We start from the raw sequence: 25,068 nt of genomic DNA, 5'->3' as shown, positions 1-25,068 counted from the left end.
AAGTCACGACAAAAAGAGCTCAAATTCGTGCATTTTTTGAAATGCTTCAAAACATACAACAACCGACGTAATAAAATCTGTTTTGGATAAAACCCAACATGCTTTTAAGGCCACTCAATGGACATTTCATTTTAAACTTTCTGCAAAAAGCAACAAAAGAAGCAACGTAATATTTTGCAGAAATATCTCCACAGGCACATTTTTACTCTGAGCCTGGGTTGAAATTATCTTAATATAATAGTGTCCAATAAGCAATATGCAGAATTATTTTCATTTTTTGACACAGTACTAACTATATCATCTACAATATCAACAACAATTTTTAAAACTACGACTGTTGTAGTTTATTCTGTTGTTTGTGCCATTTATATTTATGCAAAGATTTTTGTGATCAAAATGGTAGCACATTTATTCTCACCATCGTTTTTGTCTATAATTAGTTATTTTTGCTTGAAAATCTATGTAAAAAAGCCTATAAATTAAATACATTTGGCTGTTTTGTGATAATTCTATTATTGGATAAGGATAATGAATTAAAACTTTACAAATTAAAAATATTTATCCTAAATTTTGTTTCTTTTTGGAAATTTGATGGACAAAGATTATTCATAACAAATAATGTCTGGCATCAATCCATATGTAGCATATTTAAAAACAAGACTAAACAGTACAACTAATATTATAAAATGGACAAGTCCGACTCTAAATCCTGTTTGAATGAGCCACATTTGAAGCCACTGTAGAAGCACATACAGCACTCATCCCTGTACCACAGTACTAAACAACTTTAACATCCTTAATCTTTACTATTTTTCATGTTTTGATTTGTTTAGGACATGTCATAATCTGCATTTTAGCATTACTCCAAGTTAAATAAACCTCTTTATGTCTTACATGTGTGCATTCTAAAGGTATCTCAGTGCTATCTTTGCTAGAGCACTTGAACTGTACATCCTGACACAATGTTCGACACTCAAAAATCAGATGTGGTATGACATTGAAAATCAACAGTTTCAATATGCTCTGATGTTTTTACGGTGACCTCACTCGCAGGCTCTCTGAGTGATTACACATCAAACTAGCATTCATCCACTGTACTTATCCTTGATCACTTTAGCATGAAACAAATCTATACAGGAATAAAAAAGCCAGCAGAACTAACACAGCTTTGATTGAACCACCGCTCAATGAGAGAGTCTAGATATACACAATCAATATGCAAGCTAGAAGAAGTGAAATTCCATGCGAGATCTTCAGCCATTCAGAGCTGAAATGAGCAAGTGCTTTTCTTTACTAACTTAAAACTTTCTTTAGGCCTGAAATTAATTGCTTATCTTTATTAAAGAGTACTTATTCTATATTTTATTTATTTATTTTTACTCTAAAGTTCATCTTATTAGTGAGGTTCTATGCACCAAACAGTATTGGTTTTATTTTTATTTTTTTAGACATTTTTGTGACCCTGAACACTGTAAAATGTTTCTTTTTAAACAAAATATTACTTTTTTAATGTCCAAGCTTCATTCCTTAAAATAGCCTGAACAATCACAGACAACTGGATGATTCAAAGGTCAATACAGCTGGAAGTTAAAATCATTACAGCAATCTACATGCAGTATATATGAGCAATCGGGGCTGTGGTAATTATCTGTGTGATGAGAGTGCTCCTCTGAGGGGGTCTTAATGTCCTCATGTACAGTGCAGTGCCCTGACAAACACTACGATGTAATCAACTCCAGACAGGCCTCTCCACAGGGAGCCGTTGCATCTCTTATGGAAAGGAGTGAGAATCACACAACCGTTGATAAGGAACAACACATCTGTCACAGTGGAGAACTGCTGTACAACGGCTGAGAGAAGGTGCACTTTGCAGCTGACCACATCTAAAACCCTTGACAACGTCTCGATTGTTTATGTGTCAATAGTTAGTAGCAGTGAGTCTGGAAAATATGCGATAAAGAATGCATGACGCCCCTCTGCCTGGCCTCAGGGTCAGACTCACTTGTGATGTCCAGGAATGTGTGGACCTGAGCCTCTCCGGCCGAGTTCCTGGCGAAGCACTGGAAGATTCCGGCATCGCCGGGCTGTAGCTTCCTGACCTGAAGCCCCATGCTGGAGATGACCTTGTAGCGAGGGTTGTTGAGTTTACTGAGGGGCACGGCATCCTTATACCACTCCAGCTTCGGTATTGGCACCCCTGTGAATTAAAAACACAACATGACAGGTCATGATGATGGTCAGATGAAGGTAGGAATTGAACAGTTGGGTCCAGAATTTTTAAATGAAATTTTAAATGAAACCTGGAAGTATTAAATTATAATTATTATTATTATTTTTTTTAAGAAAAGTGTTTAATAGTTGGAAATGATTTTTAAAAAATAGGAAAGAAAGCTAAAGAAAGTAAAAAAAAAAGAAAGAAAAATGAGAAAGATTTAGGTTAAAAATAAATAAAAAAAAAATCACATTATGGCTGATAACTGACAAAACACAGACATTAAAATGGCTTACTATTTTGTCTAAATAAATTAATAATGCTAAAAATCTAAAAATAAAAAAAATTAATTAAAGGTCCATTTAAAGGAGAATTTAAAAATCACATTATATCGTATAATATAAAAAACTGATATTCATTTTGAGATTTACTAAAGTTTACATTTAACAGTATAAATAAATTTTAAATGGTACATTTTAAAAATAACCTCAGTGTAAAAAATAACCTCAGACAGACAGACAGACAGACAGACAGACAGATAGATACAGACAGAAGGATAGAACGACAGACATAGATAGACAGAATTAACAAAACAATAGAACAACAGAAACTTGTAGAATTTCATGCAGCTCAAGTGCTGCTGTCATTGAAACTAATCTAATCTAATGCTAAACTAATCGCTAAAGCCACCTAGTATTATTGGTCTATTGTATGAGGTGGCACTATATTATTTACTGTCAGCTTCGCAGGTTCAGTAAATCCATTTTGTAAATGCAAAATTACTCTAGATGTATCCCCATTCTTGTTTCTGAAAGTGAAGGCCTGTGCGGTATGAAGCCACATGAACCGCACTGGTCTACAGTAAACACTCTTTATAAAACACATTCATAAGTCTAATTTGCACCCTTTGCATGATATAAAAAAAGATGAAGTATCAAGTGGTAATGAGATGAACTGAGGCCTTAAGCCTCCAAACAGATTCGGCTAGCACGCTTTTAAGAATATTCCAGTAGCTTGGAAAAGTGCACTCTCGGAAGGAATGATTTAAGTAACAGCTGAAAGAGCTAACAGAGAAAATCATCACTCGCTGTGGTTCTCGTCTGCATCAAGAGAAGGAGACAAGATTATATTATTCAAACTCATTTAGCGCTCTTCACCTGTGGTTAACGGCTGTATCAAGCTCTACTCGGCAGCAAACAGCCTCAGACTTTTCCGTGCATATTTTTTCCGAGACATATCAAAAGAGCGATGGGCTCTGGGCATGTGTTATAGTCTTTTCCTTGATCCTCGAGAGCTGAAGACTTCTGATTCTGCTCTGGAGAGATATAACTTCTCAAAACAAAAGGATTCCTTTCAATCCAGCCACATAAAAAAGTGAGAACGGTCCCAGAAGCAGCACATAAGAGAGGTAATGGATTGATTCCACTTTCCACTCTTGAGGATTACGGCGGGGTGACTCGCTTGTTTTTATTTCTCGCAGCCCATCTGATGCTGAGGGATCATTTTTACTCCTCGCTGAAATAGCAGCTGAGCCGAGCCTGAATCTCTATGGACAAATATCATAAGTACGGTTATAACAGTTGTGCCGACTTTCCATTCCAGCACTATTAGAAAGCTAGAGAATATTTCTGGCAGAAAACCAATACCATTTCATCGTCTATTTTTCCACTCTATAATGATAATGGATTAAGCCCCTTTCCATCAACACCTCATATCTCACAGCTAATCGTAAACTCTTCGCCACTCATCCGAAAGGCCTCCATTTGTCTTTGGCGAAGGGACACTAACATCCTCTAAATACAGATTTTATAAATCACCTCCAAACAGAGCAGGGCTCAGCCTTTGGGGTTGGTTAATAGCCCCGAGCGGCACTTCTGGGAGTTCATTCACAATGGTAGGCGGCAGCTCAAAGAATGCGATGTGAAAATTGCTATAAATACCTATACGTAACAAAGCTTACCAACTACAAAAGCTCTGAGCGCTCAATGAAGTGCTTGGATTAGAAGGAGGTTGAAGTGTATTGTATGTCTATTGTGTGTAAAGCATATTGCAGAGTATACTTATAAATCTCGAATCAATCCAGCCCCCTCGCTTTAAGTCCTGCACGTAAAGCACTCACCTCGAGCTTGGCATTGGATATCCATGCTTTTCTCCACCTCTCCCATCATCTTTCTCCTGGGCTCAGCGGTGAAATAGGGCACCTCTGAAAAAAGCAAACAGGCTAATTTGAGAACACACTGACATTTCTCAACTGAATACAAAAGAATGTTTTTCGAGGGCAATGAAATTCATAAATGGCTTCAGAAATAATGGAGTGATTCCATCAGTGGAGTTCAATTTTCATTGAGTGCAGATGGACGTGAGACAAATTTATTCCCTTTTCTGTAGCAACTATATGTTTACTGCAGCAAAATGAATTGAAAATGACATTGTCAAAACTGAAATGCTTGGATTGTGGGCTTAATGTGGTCAAGTGCCTTCAGCAGTCAAACATGTGGAAGGATCCCATTAAGACTGAGAGCACTGGTGTGCATGTTTCATTCACTCACCTAATGCACAACATATTCTACTGTAATGTCTGGACTTCCTGCAGAGGCACAGATGGCCACTGAGACTTCACTTTCTCACAATACTGCAGTCTTACATTATAGATTTCATGCCTATAAAACATCTGTAATGAGGAAAATCTCCCATTTATTATGTTCACATTATCCTGTAAACCGATCTGTATGAATGCTGTTTTGTTTTAAAGGAACCGTTCATCCCAAAAATACAATTCTGATTACCATTTATTCATCTCCATGCTTTTACAAATAAAATGATAATACATTGATTTGAACTGACATGACGGTAAATAAAATATTCACTTTTGGGTAAATTATTCCTTTAATCAGGTATTAAGATGTTTTAATCATGAAAACCGGGGCAAGAAAGCACATTCATAGATTTATTTTCTATGAGCTATTTCATACATCTCTTTAATAGTTCTACAAGAAATTAATCTCGTATGATGCACAGCTTAAAAGAGACATAATTGTAGAGATTTATGCTTGAGAGACAGAACTGTGATGTGTTTTCTGAGAAAAACTCACAGACCATCAAAAATCTGAAGTGCATCCTTCATCTAAATAAGCAGATGAATAAATGCATACTTAGAGATCTTGAATATAATTCAGACACCCAAACAGTTACTAAGCTTTTGACTTATGTGCAGTACACTCTGACAGCCCACATTCATCAATTCACATGCACTCTTGCCCAGTGCAATATATTCTTCCTGTTACAGATCCGTCTGTCTATACATATGTATTGGACTTCACATGGAGCTCAGAACACCTGTCAGGTGGGCTTTCAAATGGACACTGATGTGAAGCGACGAGAAGGCATAAATATTTAATATGCTGTTTAGCTCAATGGGTTTCCATATATAACTGTACAGAGAAGAGGTGGACAAACTAAGTGTGTGTTAAATAAATGCAAAGACAGGAAAACTGTTGAATTCAGCCTACCATTTACATTAATCAGAAAAAACATTAAAGCTAAATCATTTAGGAACAGATCATTGAGAAATTGAGAGTTAAGAGAGTTAAGAGATGAAGACAAGTTTGGGCAATGAATTCAATTTCAGCTCAGTACATGGTTCACAAGTGCTACAGTAAAAAAATAAAATAAAAATAAAAATAACTTTTTATGCATTGGTCAGTTGATTTCATATCTTGTCACCTTTCAGACTACTGGAAAGAAAGCATTAAAATTACACTTAAGTCTTTATTTTATTACACTTTATCTATTTGCATCTGTACATTTGAATTACAAAACAAGTCTGTAAAGAGTTTTCTTAAAATATGCTTTTTTAATTTGTTAAGAGATTTGTTTTTAAAAGAACTTGTGTTCTTTCTATTTATTATTAAAAAACTCGACCCTCTAACACTAGCACACTGTCTTATTTTTCTATTATATCTACTTGTTTTCTTTTAATTATAGAAAATAATAATAACTTGACCCTTTAACACTCTCTCTATTAGTGGTTATTGGCGGCCTGTTTTAATTTTAGTCTTAGTCTAGTCTTTGTGTGAAGCTGTCATTTTAGTTTTTATTAGTTTTAGTCACGTTCATAACTCTTTTTAGTCTAGTCTAGTTTTAGTCGACGAAAACTGATGACATTTTAGTCTAGTTTTAGTCAATGAAAATGGTATTTTAGTCTCTTTTTAGTAATGCAATTCTATTTAACCCAGTCAATATAGTACAAGTACCTAGAAGTACGGACGAAACCAAAATTTTCTTCTAGCCAAACCCATTTCAAACAAGGTTATCTTATTATATTATTGTTACCTTATAGACTCAAGAATACATCCATTCCAGACACAGAAGACTCTCTGATTTGAATTTACAACATTTATTTTACAAAACAAACATGTTAGAAGTACACACACATAAATTTAGATAAAATAAATTAAAACAATGAAAAAAAAAAAAAAAAAATTTTTTTAATAATCTGCAAATTTTTCTCCCAAAGACGAACCCTGGTTGGCCGGCCATCGGTCCCTTTCTCTGTGTCAAGGCTGATTTATACTCAATGCGTCCGCAATTTCGCTTGGGTGAGTGCGGAAAATATGACGTCATCGTGGTGTTGCCGGAAGTTCGCTTTGAGTGCGCACGAACTATTCGCGTGGCGGAGTGCACAGCATTTTTTGTAACTTTCCGCATAGCTCCGCATCTGAACACGCACGAGCTCAGGGCGATTCTATATAAAGTATAAATCCAGCTTAACTTTGTTTGTTGTCATCTTCTAAATAATGCCGCGAGTGGGACTTGAGGAAGTGACGTCGGTCCCGTCTGCGCAGTGAGATACAGGAAACAAAAATACTGCAAAATAATAATGATAACGAGACTAAATAATGTTAAAATATTTTGTTTCATCTCGTTTTGGTCAACGTAAATGAAAAGACATTTTAGCATAGTTTTTATTTTGTAAACCACATTTAGTCACGTTTTTATTCGTCAATGATATTGCATTATACATTTAATTATAGTCATCGTCACATGACCAGCATTTACGTTGCGTCTCGTCTTGTTTTTGTCACATGATAAAGGTCCGTTGACAACGATATTTAGTCATAATTTTTGTTGACGAAAGCAACACTACTCTCTATTCTATCTATTTTTCATTATTTTCAATTATTATAAAGGGTCTGCTAAATGGTTCAATTATGTCACGAATTCAGTCCATGGACTTCCTTTCACTCACCACCAGAGGTCACCCATCATAACATTGACTCTCATTTCACAAACTGTTACATCTCTCTCCGGACTACATTTCCCAGAACCCATTGCACTACACTGATCATGGACTCACCTGCAATCAATAACACACACACACGCTATAAAAACCACACTCAAACCATCATTCAGGGCTGAGTATTGTTTGCGCTTATCTCTGTGTTTAGTGATAGCAACATTAAGGAGTCATTCTGAGTTTTCTAAGTCTAGTCTAGTCTAGTCTAGTCTAGTCTAGTCTAGTCTTGTTCATTGCCTGTTTCAGCAGTGTTTTGATCCTAGCCTGTTTCCCTTATTAAGTTGGCTTGAAAAAGCCAACTTACTGATGTACTATCTAATCTTATTATTATTAGTGGTGCTTGCCGAAGGCAAAGCAACACTATTACTATGCACCATACTTATTATTATTATTATTATTATTAGTGGTGCTTGCCGAAGGCAAAGCAACACTATTACTATCTCACATACTTATTATTCTTCTTTTTCTTCTTATAGATTCCGTACAAATTTCTGCGGCGCGTAACTAGTCCCGCAGTTTTTGTCACAGACCCGCAAAAGTGGTGTCAAATCGTGCGGCCTATACGGGAATGGTGTGCTATGACTTTTATAAGCGATCGGGCGGCGTACGATGTTCGCACACCGGGCGAAATATCGCCCGAAAAATCGCATAGACAATGCATTGCGGCCGACTTTGACGGATCATAGCTCCAAGAGAGAATTTGGCAGAAACATGTGAATCACCACATTTGGAGAGGCTATCAGGCTGTGCGAGAACATACCCCGCAGTGGGGTATAAGTTGTACCCCTGGGGCGCAAGAGCCCCCCAAAGTTGCCCCATAGACATATTATGGTGAGGGATCGCCCATGAAACAGTGCGTTTTTCCTACTATGGTAATTTACGTAGGAGTTTTGCATTGAACATAACTCTGGATCACAATGTCATAGAGACATGGGGGTGGGCTCATTTTACTCAGGCAACCAATCACTCTGTCAGGATCATTGTGAAGCAGTCAAGCCACGCCCTAGCAACCATTTAGTGTCCCTTAGTAACGAGCTCCATAGACTTCCATTGAAAAAGATAAAAATAATATCTTTGGATAGAAGTGTCATAGAAACATGAGGGCGGGCTCGTTTGACTCTGGGCAGCAAACGGCCAATCACGAATCACATTCAAGACTTCATAGCCACGCCCTAGCAACCATTTAGAGCACCTTAGCAACCCAAAGCATAGAGGAATATCTTCAAATCTGAATATCATAAAGGCATAGGGGTTGGTTTATGTCATTCATACAGACAAGCAGCCTTTGGAGTATCATCATTGGCAGCTGTCAGGCCACCCCCTAGCAACCAATCACAGTACCCTAGCAACCATTTTTGCAAGATCTATATCTCTGCATCAGAGCAATGTACAGACATGGGGGTTGGTTTATATTGTCAAGCAGCCTTTTGAGTATCATCATTGGCAGCTGCCAAGCCACTCCCTAGCAACCAAACAGAGTACCCCTAGCAACCGTTTTGCAAGCCCTATATCTCTGCATCAGAACAATGTAGAGACATGGGGGTTGGCTTATATTGTCAAGCATCCTTTGGAGTATCATCATTGGGAGCTGCCAGGCCACTCCCTAGCAACTAAACAGAGTACCCTAGCAACCGTTTTGCAAGACCTATATCTCTGAATCAGAACATCGTACAGACAAGCCGGTTGGCTCTTTTGACTCATGCTAGCAAACTGGAATTCCAACATGCTAGTCATGCTAGCAGTGAATAGCTACATGTTAATAGTGATTAGCTAAGAGATAAATCAGGCTATGAACTCTATAAAAAGACCTAAAGCAACCGAGGGCCGAGTTTTGCCACTGCAAGCGCACTCCACTCACAGTGCTTACTTATTTTTTCTTCGCTTGAAAGGCAAAGCAACACTATTACTATCTCAGTTATTATTATTATTCTTCCGTACAAACTTCGGCGCGTAACTAGTCCCGCAGTTTTTGTCACAGACCCGCAAAAGAGGTGTCAAATCGTGCGGCCCATTCGGGAATAGTGTGCTATGACTTTTATAAGCGATCGGGCGTACGATGTTCGCACACCGGGCGAAATATCGCCCGAAAAAATCCCATAGACTTTGCATTGCGGCCGACTTTGACGGATCGTAGCTCCGAGAGAGAATTTCGCAGAAACATGTGAATCACCACGTTTGGAGAGGCTATCAGGCTGTGCGAGAACATACCCCGCAGTGGGGTATAAGTTGTACCCCTGGGGTGCAAGAGCCCCCCAAAGTTGCCCCATAGACATATTATGGTGAGGGATCACCCATGAAACAGTGTGTTTTTCCTACTATGGGAAAGTACATAGGGATTTTGTATAGAACATAACTCTGGATCACAATGTCATAGAGACATGGGGGTGGGCTCATTTTACTCAGGCAACCAATCAGTCTGTCAGGATCATTGTGAAGCAGTCAAGCCCCGCCCTAGCAACCATTTAGGGCCTCTTAGTAACAACCTCCATAGACTTCCATTGAAAAAGATCAAATTTATATCTTTGGATAGAAGTGTCATAGAAACATGAGGGTGGGCTTGTTTGACTCGGGGCAGCAATCGACCAATCACGACTCACCTTCAAGACTTCATAGCCACACCCTAGCAACCATTTAGAGCACCCTAGCAACCCAAAGCATAGAGGGATATCTTCAAATCTGAATGTCATAAAGCCATGGGGGTTGGTTTATATCATTCATACTGGTAAGCAGCCTTTGGAGTATCATCACTGGCAGCTGTCAGGCCACTCCCTAGCAACCAAACAGAGTACCCTAGCAACCGTTTTTCCAGATCTATATCTCTGCATCAGAACAATGTACAGACATGGCGGTTGGTTTATATTGTCAAGCAGCCTTTGTAGTATCATCGTTGGCAGCTGTCAGGCCACTCCCTAGCAACCAAACAGAGTACCCTAGCAACCATTTAGTAAGTATTATGTCTTCACAACCGAAAATCGTACAGACATGGGGGTTGGTTTATATTGGCAAGCAGCCTTTGAGTATCATCATTGACAGATGCCAAGCCACTCCCTAGCAACCAAACAGAGTACCCTAGCAACCATTTTTCAAAAGCTATATCTCTGCATTAGTACATCGTACAGACATGAGGGTTAGTTTATATTGGCAAGCAGCCTTTGGAGTATCATCATTGGCAGTTGCCAAGCCACTCCATAGCAACCGAACAGAGTACCCTAGCAACCATTTTTCAAGATCTATATCTCTGCATCAGAACATTGTACAGACATGGAGGTTGGTTTACATTGGCAATCATCCTTTGTAGTATCATCACTGGCAGCTGTCAGGCCACTCCCTAGCAACCAACAGAGTACCCTAGCAACCGTTTTGCAAGACCTATATCTCTGAATCAGAACATCGTAAAGACATGGCGGTTGGCTCTTTTGTCTCATGCTAGCAAACTGGAATTCCAACATGCTAGTCATGCTAGCAGTGAATAGCTACATGCTAATAGTGATTAGCTAATAGATAAATCAGGCTATGAACTCTATAAAAAGACCTAAGCAACTGAGGGCCGAGTTTTGCCACTGCAAGCACCACTCACATTTTCTTCAGGAAATGTACATTCTAGTTATTATTATTATTCTTCTGAGCCAAATTTTAAACACTATCTCCTCCTAGAGCTTTCAAGCTAGAACCACCAAACTCGGGTCAGACCTTCAGACTGGTCTGACTCGGGTTGCTATATCTTTTCTAACTGATCCGGCTTATGGTTTTCGTAAACCAGACTACCAAAACCACCTTAAATCCCATAGACTTTCATTGAGGGGGTGCAAACTTTTACCAAAATAAGACTTATAATGCATTTAAGTTGTCTACTACCATAGCAAACCTTAAAAACTCTCTATTGAGAATACAGCTAAAACCAGCCTAAGCTGATCAGTTGCTTTGGCTAGTCTCCCAAGCTGGTTTTTAAGTGGTTTTGGCCACTTTCATGCTGGTCTTAGCTGGGGTTTTAGCTGGTTTTTACTGAATCCACTGGTTTAAGCTGGTTTTGGCCGGATTAGCATAGAAACATGCTAAAAACATGCTAGTTACTCACTAATCAGCCTAGAAACATGCTTTTAACATGGTTTTAAAGTGGTTTTGGCCACTGTCACGCTGGCCTTACCTGGTCTTAGCTGGTTTTCTTTACTGAATCAACTGTTTTAGCTGGTTTAGTATAGAAAAATGAAAACCAACATGCTAGTTACTCACTAATCAGACTAGAAACATGCTTTTTAACATGGTTTTTAAAGTGGTTTTGGCCACTGTCATGCTGGCCTTAGGTGGTCTTAGCTGGTTTTAGCTGGTTTTATTTACTGAATCAACTGGTTTTAGCTGGATTAGAATAGAAAAATGTTAACAACATGCTAGTAACTTGCTTATCAGACTAGAAACACTTCTAACATGGTTTAAAGTGGTTTTGGCCATTGTCACGCTGGCCTTACCTGTTCTTAGCTGGTTTTCTTTACTGAATCAACTGGTTTTAGCTGGGTTTAGTATAGAAAAATGAAAACAACATGCTAGTTACTCACTAATCAGACTAGAAACATGCTTTTAACATGGTGTTTTTAAAGTGGTTTTGGCCACTGTCACGCTGGCCTTAGGTGGTTTTAGCTGGTTTTCTTTACTGAATCAACTGGTTTTTAGCTGGATTAGAATAGAAAAATGTTAACAACATGCTAGTAACTTGCTTATCAGACTAGAAACATACTTCTAACATGGTTTAAAGTGGTTTTGGCCACTGTCGTTGGCTTAGGCCTTAGCTGGTCTTAGCTGGTTCTTAGCTGGTTTTTCTTTACTGAATCAACTGGGTTTTTAGCTAGATTATCATATAAACATGTTAACAACATGTTAGTAACTTGATAATCCGGTTAGAAACATGCTTTTAACATGCTTTTAACATGGTTTTAAAGTAGTTTTGGCCACTGTCACGCTGGTCTTAGCTGGTTTCTAACTGAATCAACTAGTTTTACCTGGATTAACATAGAAACATGCTAGTCACTTGCTAGTCATGCTAGAAACATGCTAGTCACTTGCTAATCATGCTAAAAAAATACTAGTCACTTTGCTAATCATGCTAACAAAATGCTAGTCACTTTGTTAATCATGCTAAAAAAACATGCTAGAAACATGCTACAAACATGCTAGTCATGCTAACATGCATGCTACAGACATGCTAGTCATGTTAACAGCATGCTAGTCACTTGCTAGTCATGCTAGCTACATGCTAGCAACATGCTAATAATGCTAACAACATGCTAGTCTCTTGTTAATCATGGTAACAACATGCTAGTAACTTTGCTAATCATGCTAAAAACATGCTAATAACATGCTAGTCACTTGCTAATCATGCTAGAAACATGCTAGCGACATGCTAGTAACTTGCTAATCATGCTAGTGACATGCTAGTCACTTGCTAATCATGCTAGAAACATGCTAGTGACATGCTAGTCAATCGCTAATCATGCTAGTGACATGCTAGTCACTTGCTAATCATGCTAGAAACATGCTAGCGACATGCTAGTCACTTGCTAATCATGCTAAAAACTTGCTAGTGACATGCTAGTCACTCGCTAATCATGCTAAAAACATGCTAGCGACATGCTAGTCAATCGCTAATCATGCTAAGAACATGCTAGTCACTTGTTAATCATGCTAAAAACATGCTAGCGACATGCTAGTCACTTGCTAACCATGCTAAAAACATGCTAGTCACTTGTTAATCATGCTAGAAACATGCTAGCGACATGCTAGTCACTCGCTAATCATGCTAAAAACATGCTAGTCACTTGCTAATCATGCTAGAAACATGCTAGCGACATGCTAGTCACTCGCTAATCATGCTAAAAAAATGCTAGTCACTTGCTAATCATGCTAAAAACATGCTAGCGACATGCTAGTCACTCGCTAATCATGCTAAAACATGCTAGAAACATGCTAGTGACATGCTAGTCACTTGCTAATCATGTTAAAAACATGCTAGTGACATGCTAGTCACTTGCTAATCATGCTAGAAACATGCTAGTGACATGCTAGTCACTTGCTAATCATGCTAGAAACATGCTAGCGACATGTTAGCAACTTGCTAATCATGCTAATGACATGCTAGTCACTTGCTAATCATGCTAAAAACATGCTAGCGACATGCTAGACATGCTAGTCACCCGCTAATCATGCTAGAAACATGCTAGCGACATGCTAGTCACTCGCTAATCATGCTAAAAACATGCTAGCGACATGCTAGTCACTTGCTAATCATGATAGAAACACATGATAGCGACATGCTAGTCACTTGCTAATCATGCTAAAAACATGCTAGCGACATGCTAGTCACTCGCTAATCATGCTAAAAACATGCTAGCGACATGCTAGTCACTCGCTAATCATGCTAAAAACATGCTAGCGACATGCTAGTCACTCGCTAATCATGCTAAAAACATGCTAGCGACATGCTAGTCACTCGCTAATCATGCTAAAAACATGCTAGCGACATGCTAGTCACATGCTAATCATGCTAAAAACATGCTAGCGACATGCTAGTCACTCGCTAATCATGCTAAAAACAATCATGCTAATGCTAGAAACATGCTAGCGACATGCTAGTCACTTCGCTAATCATGCTAAAACAGGCTAGTCACTTGCTAATCATGCTAAAAACATGATAGCGACATGGTAGTCACTCGCTAATCATGCTAAAAAACATGCTAGCGACATGCTAGTCACTCGCTAATCATGCTAAAAAAACATGCTAGCGACATGCTAGTCACTGCTAATCATGCTAAAAACATGACTAGCGACATGCTAGTCACTCGCTAATCATGCTAAAAACATGCTAGCAACATGCTAGTCACTCGCTAATCATGCTAGAAACATGCTAGCGACATGCTAGTAACTTGCTAATCATGCTAGCGACATGCTAGTCAATCGCTAATCATGCTAAAAACATGCTAGTGACATGCTAGTCACTCGGTAATCATGCTAAAACATGCTAGCGACATGCTAGTCACTCGCTAATCATGCTAAAAACATGCTAGCGACATGCTAGTCACACACGCTAATCATGCTAGAAACATGCTAGCGACATGCTAGTACCTTGCTAATCATGCTACAAACATGCAAGCGACATTTTAGTCACATGCTAATCATGTTAGAAACATGCTAGCCGCATGCTGATCATCCTAGAAACATGCTAGTGGCATGCTAATCATGCTAGGAACATGTTAGCAACATGCTAATCATGCTAGGAACATGCTATTAACGTGCTAGTGACATGCTAGTCACTTGCTAATCATGCTACAAACATGCTAGTGACATGCTAGATACCTTGCTAATCATGTTAAGTACATGCTAGTCACTTGCTAATTATGCTAGCAACATGCTAGCAACTTTGCTAATCATGCTAATGACATGTAAGTCACTTGCTTTTAATGCTAGCAATATGTTAATCACTTTCTTTTTTAAACTTCTGAACTTTTCATCATTTTTAAATCTTTTTAAACTTTTTAAACTTTTCAAACTTTCTAAATTTTTCAAACTTTCTGGTCAGGCTTTTTCAAGCCAACTTAAAGTTTGAACACAAACTTTACTATCTAGTTTTGTCTGTTCTCTGCCTGCCCTGGTCTATATTTCCTGTCTTGGATTATCCCTTTGCATTTGGATCCGCACGCCTCTTGTCTCGCTGACTCCGTAACAAATTTAATTTATTCTTATAAAAATCATTATATTAACATTTTTATTATTAGATATTATAGTAATTTTTAAATATTATTAATAATGTATATACATATTTTTATTAGTATTATATACAAGTATTATTATTATTATTATTATTATTATTATTGAAATATAAGATGACACGTTAATGATATTAAATAATATTTTTCTGTTCATTAATGCTCTGTACACATTATACTTGTACAATAGAATATTATTAAGGAAAAGATAATAATATTAATAATTACAACAACAACAACAACAAACAATTATTTTATTATTATTATAGACATTGATAAAACAACAACAATAATAATAAATATTATTATTTATTAAAAATAAACAATTAAATATGACTACATTATATAAAGTAATTAGAAGCATCAGATGAGGCAGAAATGGCTCCTCAGGGTACCAATCTATTCTATTAATTTAACATTGTGTTCATGTAACAGAAAATATGTTTCTAGATCCTTCCTTTTTACTCTGTACTGAGGTGTCCTAAAGATATGATAACACCAACACTTATCTCCTTACACGCCACTATTTCAAAAGGCTACAAATTATGTGCACTTTCTGTTATTAAGTAAATCAAATGACTTGAAAATAGGCCTGATGGCACTTCACTGGTATGTATTCACGATGATCCTAATGTGTAGTATTACCTGGTGATATTCTCATATTCTCACTGTGACCGATAGCTGTAATGCCTGAGGCTCTCCTAAAAGCTCTTAGCTCAGCTAATACAGTGTGTAATTTCAGGTTTTATGCGCAGTAATGTAGTGCTATATCTATCAGAGGGCTTTGCTGTTCATCACTCCCCACTGAGTGGAACCATTAAGACGGTGGATTTTCTCTGCAGATGTACAGCTGTGAAAGCATTGTGTCAGAGAGAAGAAATGGAGCTTTTATTGGACAAAGTGTTTCACCTGTGATGAAGAGGAAGGCTCTGGCCTCCGCCGGCTTCACATTGCTGTCCAAAAGTGAGGCTTCGCACACGTACATGCCCACATCGGCACTTGTTGGGTTGATGATGGTCAAGCGCCGGCCGAAGGAGCCCACACCACTGGCCACTTCCACGCCATTTCTCCGCCACATCAAAATGAGCTTCTCAACCGGACTGTGGAAAACAACAGTGCAGAAATATGGTGTTTATATTACCGTGTGAAATACTTTGTTGCTGCTAATTCTGCTGATTTAAACATGCCACCAAGGAGACATTAACCAGTTAGGTTAGGGTAAGGTAACAGATGTAAGGTTTTGTTGGAATTGTGAGAATGATTTGAAAGCGGTAGCAGAATATTTTGTTCCTGGCATTTTCTACTGTTCAAAAGCTTGGATCAGTAAGATAAAAAAAAGAAAAAAAAAAAGAAATTAATACTTTTATTCAGCAAGAATGCATTAAATCGATCAAAAGTTACAATAAGGCCATTTATATAGTGTTCCTTTTGGCAGCACAACTCTTTTCAACATTGATGATAATAATAAATGTTTTCAAGCAGCAAATCTGTATTTTGGACTGATTTCTGAAGCAAACAATCAACTATGAGTGGCAAGGCACTGTCAAAAGATCTATGGGATAAAGTTGTGGACAGGTACATGTCAGGAGATGGATACAAAACATTTCAAAGGCTTTATCAATGCCTAGAAGTACAGGAAGTCTATTATTAAGAAGTGGAAGGTATTTGGTACAACACAGACCCTCCCTGGATCAGGACGTTGCTCCAAACTGAATGAAAGAGCAGGAGGAAACTGGTCAGAGAGGTGACCAAGAGGCCTACAGCAACTCTGAAGCAGTTGCAGGAATTTACTACAAAGAGCGGTCACTGTGTGTGTGACAACAATATCACAAATTCTCCACAAATGTGGCTTGTATGGGAGGGTTGCAAGAAAACAGCCACTGAACAAAGGCCACATTTAGTCACGACTGAGCTTTGCCAAAACACACCTTGATGCAGATGAGACTAAAATTTAATTATTTGGCCTCAACTGGCGGAAATCCAATACAGCTCACCATCCAGATAACAGCATTCCTACAGTAAAGCATGGAGGTGGTAATATCCTGTTATGGACTGGAGCACTTGTCAGGATAGAAGGAGAAATGGATGGGGCAAAAATACCATCAAATTCTTGACGAAAATTTGTTGCCCTCTGCCAGAAAGTTGTCAATGGGAAGAAAGTTTACTTTCCAACATGACAATTACCCAAAGCACACAGCAAAACTCAGCACACAGTAGTTAAAGGAGAAAAAGGTGAATGTCAGAGCCCAGACTTAAACTCCACTGAAAATCTGTGGAATGACTTGAAGACTGCAGTCCACAAAAGCTCACCATCAAATTTAACTGAACGTAAGCAGCTCTGCAAGGAAGAGTGGGCAAATATTGCAAAGTTAGTAGAGACAGAGACATATCCCAACAGACTAAAAACTGTAATTAAAGCAAAAGGTGGTTCAACAAAATACTGACACAAGGGAGTGATCCTTTTTACAACTCAGTGATTCTGGTTTTATTGAAGCTTAGGGTGGTTTTAGTTTATACAGTTGTTTTGTGTTTATTTGTTTTCTAACTCAGTTGTTCTTGCGATGTTTTTGGATTGTTATGTAATTGTGCCACAGGAACAGTTTTTATTTATTTATTTTTTATATTATAAGTTGCACTGAGTCAATACAACTGGATAAAACAAAAACTGTGTCCGTCTACATTTCAGGCTTCATTTAAAAAAAAAATACTTTTTGTATTTAGGCAATGAAAATAGTTCCAAACAAAGTCCTGCAATCCATAGCAACTGTTGCGTTTCCGAGCAACACACAGCGGTGATTTGTTACTGAATGAATCAGCTGTTTTGAACAAATCGGTTGAATAAATGTTTCCGTGGCTCACACATTAAGTAATTTGCAGCCACCTAGCCAGTTTTAGTTAGACATTCATATTCAGTCTTTCCATCATAATTCTGTGTTCAGAATTTTATTTTTCAAACATTAATCTCAACAATATTTATTCAATTGTAATTGTACTAATTCAGATGATCATTTGATTGATAACAGCTCTAAATAGTGTCTAATTGTTCTAATTGTATTTATTGATTAAATATTAGATATTTTTTTCAGGCAATAAATGTGGATCTTTTTGGATGAATTTCAGGAGTGCGTGTTTGGTCACGGCTTTGTCTTGGTCTTGGTTTAGGTGGTCTTGACTACAACACTATTAATACTCTGCTGAAAATTCAGCTTTGCATCACAGGAATTTAAAAAAAAAATAGAAATAGAAAATAGATCATTTAAATTGTAATAATATTTCACAATATTACCATTTTTACTGTATTTTTTGATAAATGCAGCCTTTGTGATCATAAAAGACTTCTTTTAAAAACAATATAAAAATCTTGCTGTTATAATAATGGCTTTGAAATGAAGGTTAAATGGAGTAAGAATCTGAATATTGTTGGGTGTGAATCTGTCAGAGGTAAATGAATATCAAATGAACTGTACTCCTGCTGGGAACAGAGTGTGTCCATGTATCTCTACTCACCGTGCATTAGCAACACACTCCAGTGTAGCCTCACTGACTCCGGCCGCCACTGTAGTGTTTCGGGGTGGGATTACAATCACTGGAGCCACAGGGTCCGCTGGGGCCTCTGAATCTAAACAGGAGAGAAGGTGATGGGAGAAAAGAGAACTTGAGATCTACTGTACATTTAGCTCTAAAATACCTGAATGCTGGTCTTTCAGCCTGGTCAAGTTGATTAAGCTGGTTTTGGTGGTCCCTAAATTATCCAAAATCCCCACAAACCTATCAAAACAAACCAGCCTAACAGGCTAGGCAGATTTAAGTCGTTTTCACAAAGGAAACATTAAGCGGGATCTACACTAAATCAGCCAACACGTATTATGGTATTACCACTCTGAAAAAGACAAAAGCCAGAGAGTTCAGCTCTTTATGTTTCATGCTTGCCTGACACAGAATGTTTTGAATAATTAATCTTTTGGCAGTGGTCCTGTAACATGCTCCAAACAGTGGGATTCCTCTACACCCCTTCGTGCGGCTGTAATACAAAATCATCCTTGGATTAAAATATGCTTTTTACATTTTTAAAATGACCCAAGCACATCTCTCGTTTAATAGTGAAAAATTAAATACTGCCTATTAAATCAGCTTCATTATTTCCAGAGGAAAATTAGAGAATATCTAAAATATTGAAATCTTATGATAATGAGGATTTAAATAACTAAATTGAATGCTAGACTCAAGCCTTTGATGTGGAATTTGATGAAATGCATGAAGGAGCTGCTGAACTCTGTCAAAAATGGGAACTTCATGTGCTACTGAAGGTGTCCTAACAGGGATGAGCTTCTCCAATTACAGATAGCGTCTGATGTGACTTATTAAATATGTCAAGGACCGTACAGAGGCCATAACCACATATTCAGGATTGAGAGAACCAAATGTAATGGTTTAACTGAAAAATTGGCCGAGCTTTAATCTGAATATTGTCAGTGACCTTTAAAATTCACAAAAAGAATATTAAAGGTCACTGCTAAAGATTGCATTTTGCTTTATGATTTATGTTTGTACTTTGGGCTACAATTCCAGCAAATATTACAATATTGCAGACTTGAAATGCAGACTTGACTTGGGATGCGGTAAACGGCACAATTCCCTCTTTTTACCATATGATCTCCATTGGACAAATGAGCCAGACATCAACTTCAACTTCAGATTATGTTATTTGAATAGCTAGCCAAGGGTCTGAGTCTAAGTAATTCTCTGCATTACTTCATTACAGATTATGTGTCTATCCAAGTCCAGAAAGGCACACTAAAGGGATAGTTCATCCCAAAATGAAAATTCTGTCATCATTTAAATGATAAATTATGATATAATTTTCATTTTTGTGTGAACAATCCCCTTTAAGGGGTGTTAAATATGAAATATGTATAGTATGAAAATCTACCACGATCTGCCTCAAGTCTCAACATTTATTATGAATTTGTTAAACTGCTTGTAATTCAATTATTTCCCATGAACGTCAAAAGTCTGATAGTGTCCACAGAGCAGAAACGCCATTTAATCGAATGCTAGGTGTAAACTTCAAGACACTTCATACAGGAGAACAGAAAATCATGTGTTAAGGACTAAATAAAACAAAAATTGGAGTATGTTTTACCAGAAAAAAACTATTCAGTGTCCTTCAAAATTTCACGTTAGGTTTGTTGCCGTTTCTTTGTAATTATTTGTGAAATTTGCTAGCAATTTCTGAGCAAAAATTGTTTCTATACCAATTTTTTCATTTTACTTTTATCTTTAACATATAAAACAACAACAACAACAACAACAACAACAACAACAACATTTCTCCATTTGTGTGGGATTGGTGTTTGGTTTTCTAATTTGTTTTGATATGTTATCATGGGTTCTTCTTTTTTTCTTTTTGGCTGTAAGGGAAAAAAAGAGAGGACAAATACCAGCCAAAAGAGTGAATTAACAGTATGCATGTAGTGTATATGCACAGCATGATTCACACATGTAGGGCATGTTATGGCATCATCTTTAACCCTAACTTTAAAATGTGAGGTCAACAGGAATGTTGTTCCAGGACCAGTAAAAGATGTATGAACATTTCCCATTTGTATAAATCATATTAACGTGTGTTTCATCAACTATGGGCAATATTGTCCCTTTGGCACACTTTCTTTAATTTTCTTTTAGTTTATTTAATTTGTCAATTAACAGTGTCAAAGGGCACATGCATACACTTTCTTTTCATAAAAGTCCCCACCAAATGGTCATTTCTACTACATCTCAAATGATATAGTGAATTTTTACACTATTCTAAAAACAATTAAAGTACGTTTTAATGTGATCTTAATATAACAAAAAGAAAAAGCCTAAATCTGTCAGCTTTAATTAAATCTACTCCTGGAACATGGATGGAACAAGTGCCCAGAGTTGAACAAACACCCATATACAGCATGGACAAACTATATAATTACTGAAATGTGAAAATGAGATCATAATATACTCAAAACAAGATTTAAAAAGGTTCACAGCGCACAATGACAATCTATATGCGCTTCTATATTCGGGCCAGTTTTCACAGCAACACATCAACCCTGAGACTCAAATAGAGATAATGCACAAGTACATGACCTACAGTTAATTGCAGTTGAGATGTGGAGGAACATGCCAGAACTGGGCTGAGACGATAAATGGCAGAAGAGGGGTGAAGACGTCCTTGTTTTCCTCCCCTAAATCTGTCGTCGCCTTAATTTACACACTGCCTAATGAATTCCTATGAAGCGTAAAAAGGTGATCTGATACCACACAACAAATAGATTTTAAAAAAAAATATCGAAAGAAAGGAGAACAGCTGGCAGACTGACAGGCAGAAAAGACACGAAAGCTATAAAATATTCAGTGATTCAGGGACTGGGGAAACTTCAAGGCTCATGTAGGAGTTTCTTCAGAAGGTATTGTCACACAAACAGAGCCAGATGAGCGAGCTGGGCGTACGTGGAACACAGCTGAGAAAATGAGGAAATATGTGCATTTGTAGATAATGCCTGGGAGACAAATAATTGCTTTGTTTTTGCACGGAAGGTTTAGTATGGATGGCGGACATCGTGTGCCACCATTAACAGAGAGGCAAACAGCAGCGGTCCACCCGCACGATTAGAACAGACATGTGATTTTTAGCAGTGCTCGGGCCAGTGAACGACTGACACCTGGGAAGGAGGTTGGACTGACATAAGGAACCCGAGGGTCTATTAAATGAACCCACTCTGCATCAAATGGAAGCTTACTCGCATGTTCATTCAATAATTTATGCTCTATGGGGTATAAATATTACAAATAATGGAAGACAACATTTTGAATTCGGTCGTGCTGTGTGACAGATGCCGCCCCGAAAAAGAAACATTCCCAAACAAGTGAATAACAATGGAGTCTGATTCTGTCACTCTGACCTCATCCACACCTCGTGCTGACAGCTGATGTGCGACTTCTGATTTTAAGTGCTGCTAGTTTTGTATTAAGGTGAACCACCGGCAGGTGTTTGCTGGTGAATAAAGACAGAACTGAGGCTATTCCAGTGCTTGTCAATGGCACACGAGGGGTTCGGTTCCTTGCAGGCTTGTTCTGCTTGTGTTCTGTCACTTGTTTTGCCAGGTAAGGAGGGGGGGATGGGGCCACTCCTCTGGTCTGTGTTGCCCCTGGGGCCCTGTAGGCAAAGGGTGGCTCTCAGAACCGATTTAGACAGACTCCACATGAATGGATTTGAACAGAATCAGTGTTTTGTGTATGTGAGGGCTTGATCCATATTCATTGTTAGCGTGTTTGGAATCTCTTCATAGGCAGACCCTGCTGTGGCCTTAGCTTTTTCTTTCGCACATCTAACCCCACGGGCAACACGCTAACTCAGTCAATGTGGCATGTCAAATAAGGACGAGCTCCTGAGGATAGAGATAGTTCAGCAAAAAATGAAAAAACGTCAATCATTTTGCAGTTAACCACCTCTCTCAAGCTCCAGAAAACCTCACAAGAATGATCCATATAGCTTGTGTGCTATTTTCTAAGAATAAAATTAAAGTCATTATGATCGTTAAACAAAAGCTAAAATTAAAACTAAACCAAAACAGTTTGTTACCTGAAAAAAAAAAAAAAACTAGCATAACTGATAAAAAATTACAATTAATTTTCATGACTCGAAAACTAAAAAAAAAAAAAAAAAAAAAAAAAAAAATTAAAATGGCCACAAATTACATGGTATATTACAAAACTTGAAACTTTTACAACCTGACTTGATTAAACGTGAAAATGCCATGAGATAGCAAAAACAATAGACTGTGCTTAGAAATTTTAAACCCTTACATATACTTTGAAAAAACTCTGGAGCCCTAAAATGCAAAAATAAAATGAAATAAAAATGGCCACAAATGATTTTTCAGTTTTATGTACATGGTATATTATAAACACTGAAACTTCTACAAACTGCCTTGATTAAAAAATAAAAAAATCTGCTAAACCTGTAGTAAAGACTGTAAAGAGATGGACCAACGAAACACAGCAGGGTTTACAAGCTTGTTTCGACCTCACTGATTGGAGTGTTTTTGAAGCTGCTAACACTGATCTTGATGAACTCACAGAGACCGTTACATCCTATATTAGTTTTTGTGAGGATATAAGTATTCCTACCAGGACTTATTTAATATTCAACAATGGTAAGCCATGGTTTACAGCAAAACTCAGACATCTTCGTCAGGCCAAAGAGGATGCCTACAGAAATGGGGACAGAGTCTTGTACAATCAGGCCAGGAACACTGAACAAAGAGATAGAGTGGCTAAAAGGACCTACTCTAAAAAGTTGGAAGACCAGTTTACTTCCAATGACTCAACTTCAGTGTGGAAAGGACTGAGAGCCATCACTAACTACAAGACACCATCTCCCTGCACTGAGGCTAATCAACGACTTGCTAATGACCTGAATGAGTTTTATTGTAGATTTGAAGCTCACCATGGTTTACGCTGTTTTGAAGTGACCACCCCTTAAATCTAGGAGCTGGTGTGGAGGCAGAGTTTTTTTTCTAAGGGACTTCGTTACCAGCTGTCTGAAATCGTGTTCAGATAGCACATGGAAGGTGTTGGATAATTAGCCTGAGCGAGACTGTCACGGTGTCTGTTCTGTGTCTCCCTGGGTGGCCACTAGAGGTCTCACTTCCCCTTATCGTCACCCGCACCTTAGAACTGCATTTCCCATAGTCTTGTCTGTTTCATCACTGCTCATTGCACTCAGCTGTCCGGTGGTTACTAATCAATCATTGCACTCAGCCAATTCCCCGTTAGCATTGTCATCTCTCTGTGTATAAATACCCCGGTTGTTCTGTCATTGTCACGGAGTCCTTGTTGAATGTCACCCTGTGTTTTTCCTGGTTCCCTGGTTTCTCGTGTTTCTGGATGTTGTCTATGTTTATTGTTTTGGACGGATTACCTGGATTTTGACCTTGCCTGGATGTTTTTCTGATTTTTGGATCACCCAATAAACATACTGCTTTTGGATCTACCTGTCTGTTTGTGTGCGTGTCGTGACAGAAGGACTCCGTCATGCCTAGATCCAGCGGTATGTTTTTTGGGGATTCTCCCCCAGCCATCGAGCGGGAGAGAAAGATTGGGTTTGAGGGAACCCGCCTGGTCATTTTTCGTGGGACCCGGGGAGGTCGCAGAGGAGTGAGTGGTCGTGAGGAGGCTCAGCATCGCTCTCAACCATGGCCCCCCTTCGATCCGGGGCTCGTGTTGGATGGATCAGAGCCACTGTCTCACCATGGCGGACGGAGAGGGGGGAGAAGAAGCGCAGGTCCGCCATGGTGGCGCCACTGCCCATGATGCCACTGCCAGGGCCAGCGCCACGAGGCAAGATGGACGCCAGCTCAGCGCCACAGCACAGGGTGGTCACCAGCCCCACGCCACGAGGCCAGACGGCCGCCAGCCCAGCGCCACTGTCCAAGATGGCCACGGAGACATTTTTTGAACTACTTCTCCAGGTTGAACAAGATCCCAGAGGTTCCCAGGAGTGTTCACGTCACGTCTGCTGAGCCAGCGCCACAGCACAAGATGGCCGCCAGCCCTGCGCCACAGCATAAGATGGCCGCCAGCCCAGCGCCACAGCACAAGATGGCCGCCAGCCCAGCGCCACAGCACAAGATGGCCGCCAGCCCAGTGCCGCAGCACAAGATGGCCGCCAGCCCAGCGCCGCAGCACAAGATGGCCGCCAGCCCAGCACCACAGCACAGGATGGTTGACTCAACGCCTGAGTCTTCCGTCAAGGAGCCACCGGCTCG

General features: G+C 38.7%; 1 protein-coding gene across 6 annotated transcripts in view; it reads right to left on the bottom strand.

Moving 5' to 3' along the window:
• The window catches only part of LOC109087162 (protein sidekick-1-like), a 290,401-nt gene that overhangs the window by 75,893 nt on the left and 189,440 nt on the right, over nt 1-25,068 (bottom strand). For all 6 annotated transcript variants that reach the window (XM_042721155.1, XM_042721162.1, XM_042721169.1 and 3 more), the window contains 4 exons: nt 18,767-18,878; nt 16,169-16,359; nt 4,332-4,415; nt 2,003-2,197 (listed from right to left, as the gene is read on the bottom strand). In XM_042721155.1, coding sequence (XP_042577089.1) covers nt 2,003-2,197; nt 4,332-4,415; nt 16,169-16,359; nt 18,767-18,878 — 582 coding nt within the window. The remainder of the gene's footprint in view (nt 1-2,002; nt 2,198-4,331; nt 4,416-16,168; nt 16,360-18,766; nt 18,879-25,068) is intronic.

The sequence above is a fragment of the Cyprinus carpio genome, chromosome A3 (genome assembly GCF_018340385.1).
Source record: "Cyprinus carpio isolate SPL01 chromosome A3, ASM1834038v1, whole genome shotgun sequence".
In the NCBI taxonomy this organism is placed as follows: domain Eukaryota; kingdom Metazoa; phylum Chordata; class Actinopteri; order Cypriniformes; family Cyprinidae; genus Cyprinus; species Cyprinus carpio.
This window is presented reverse-complemented; position numbering and strand designations above follow the sequence as displayed.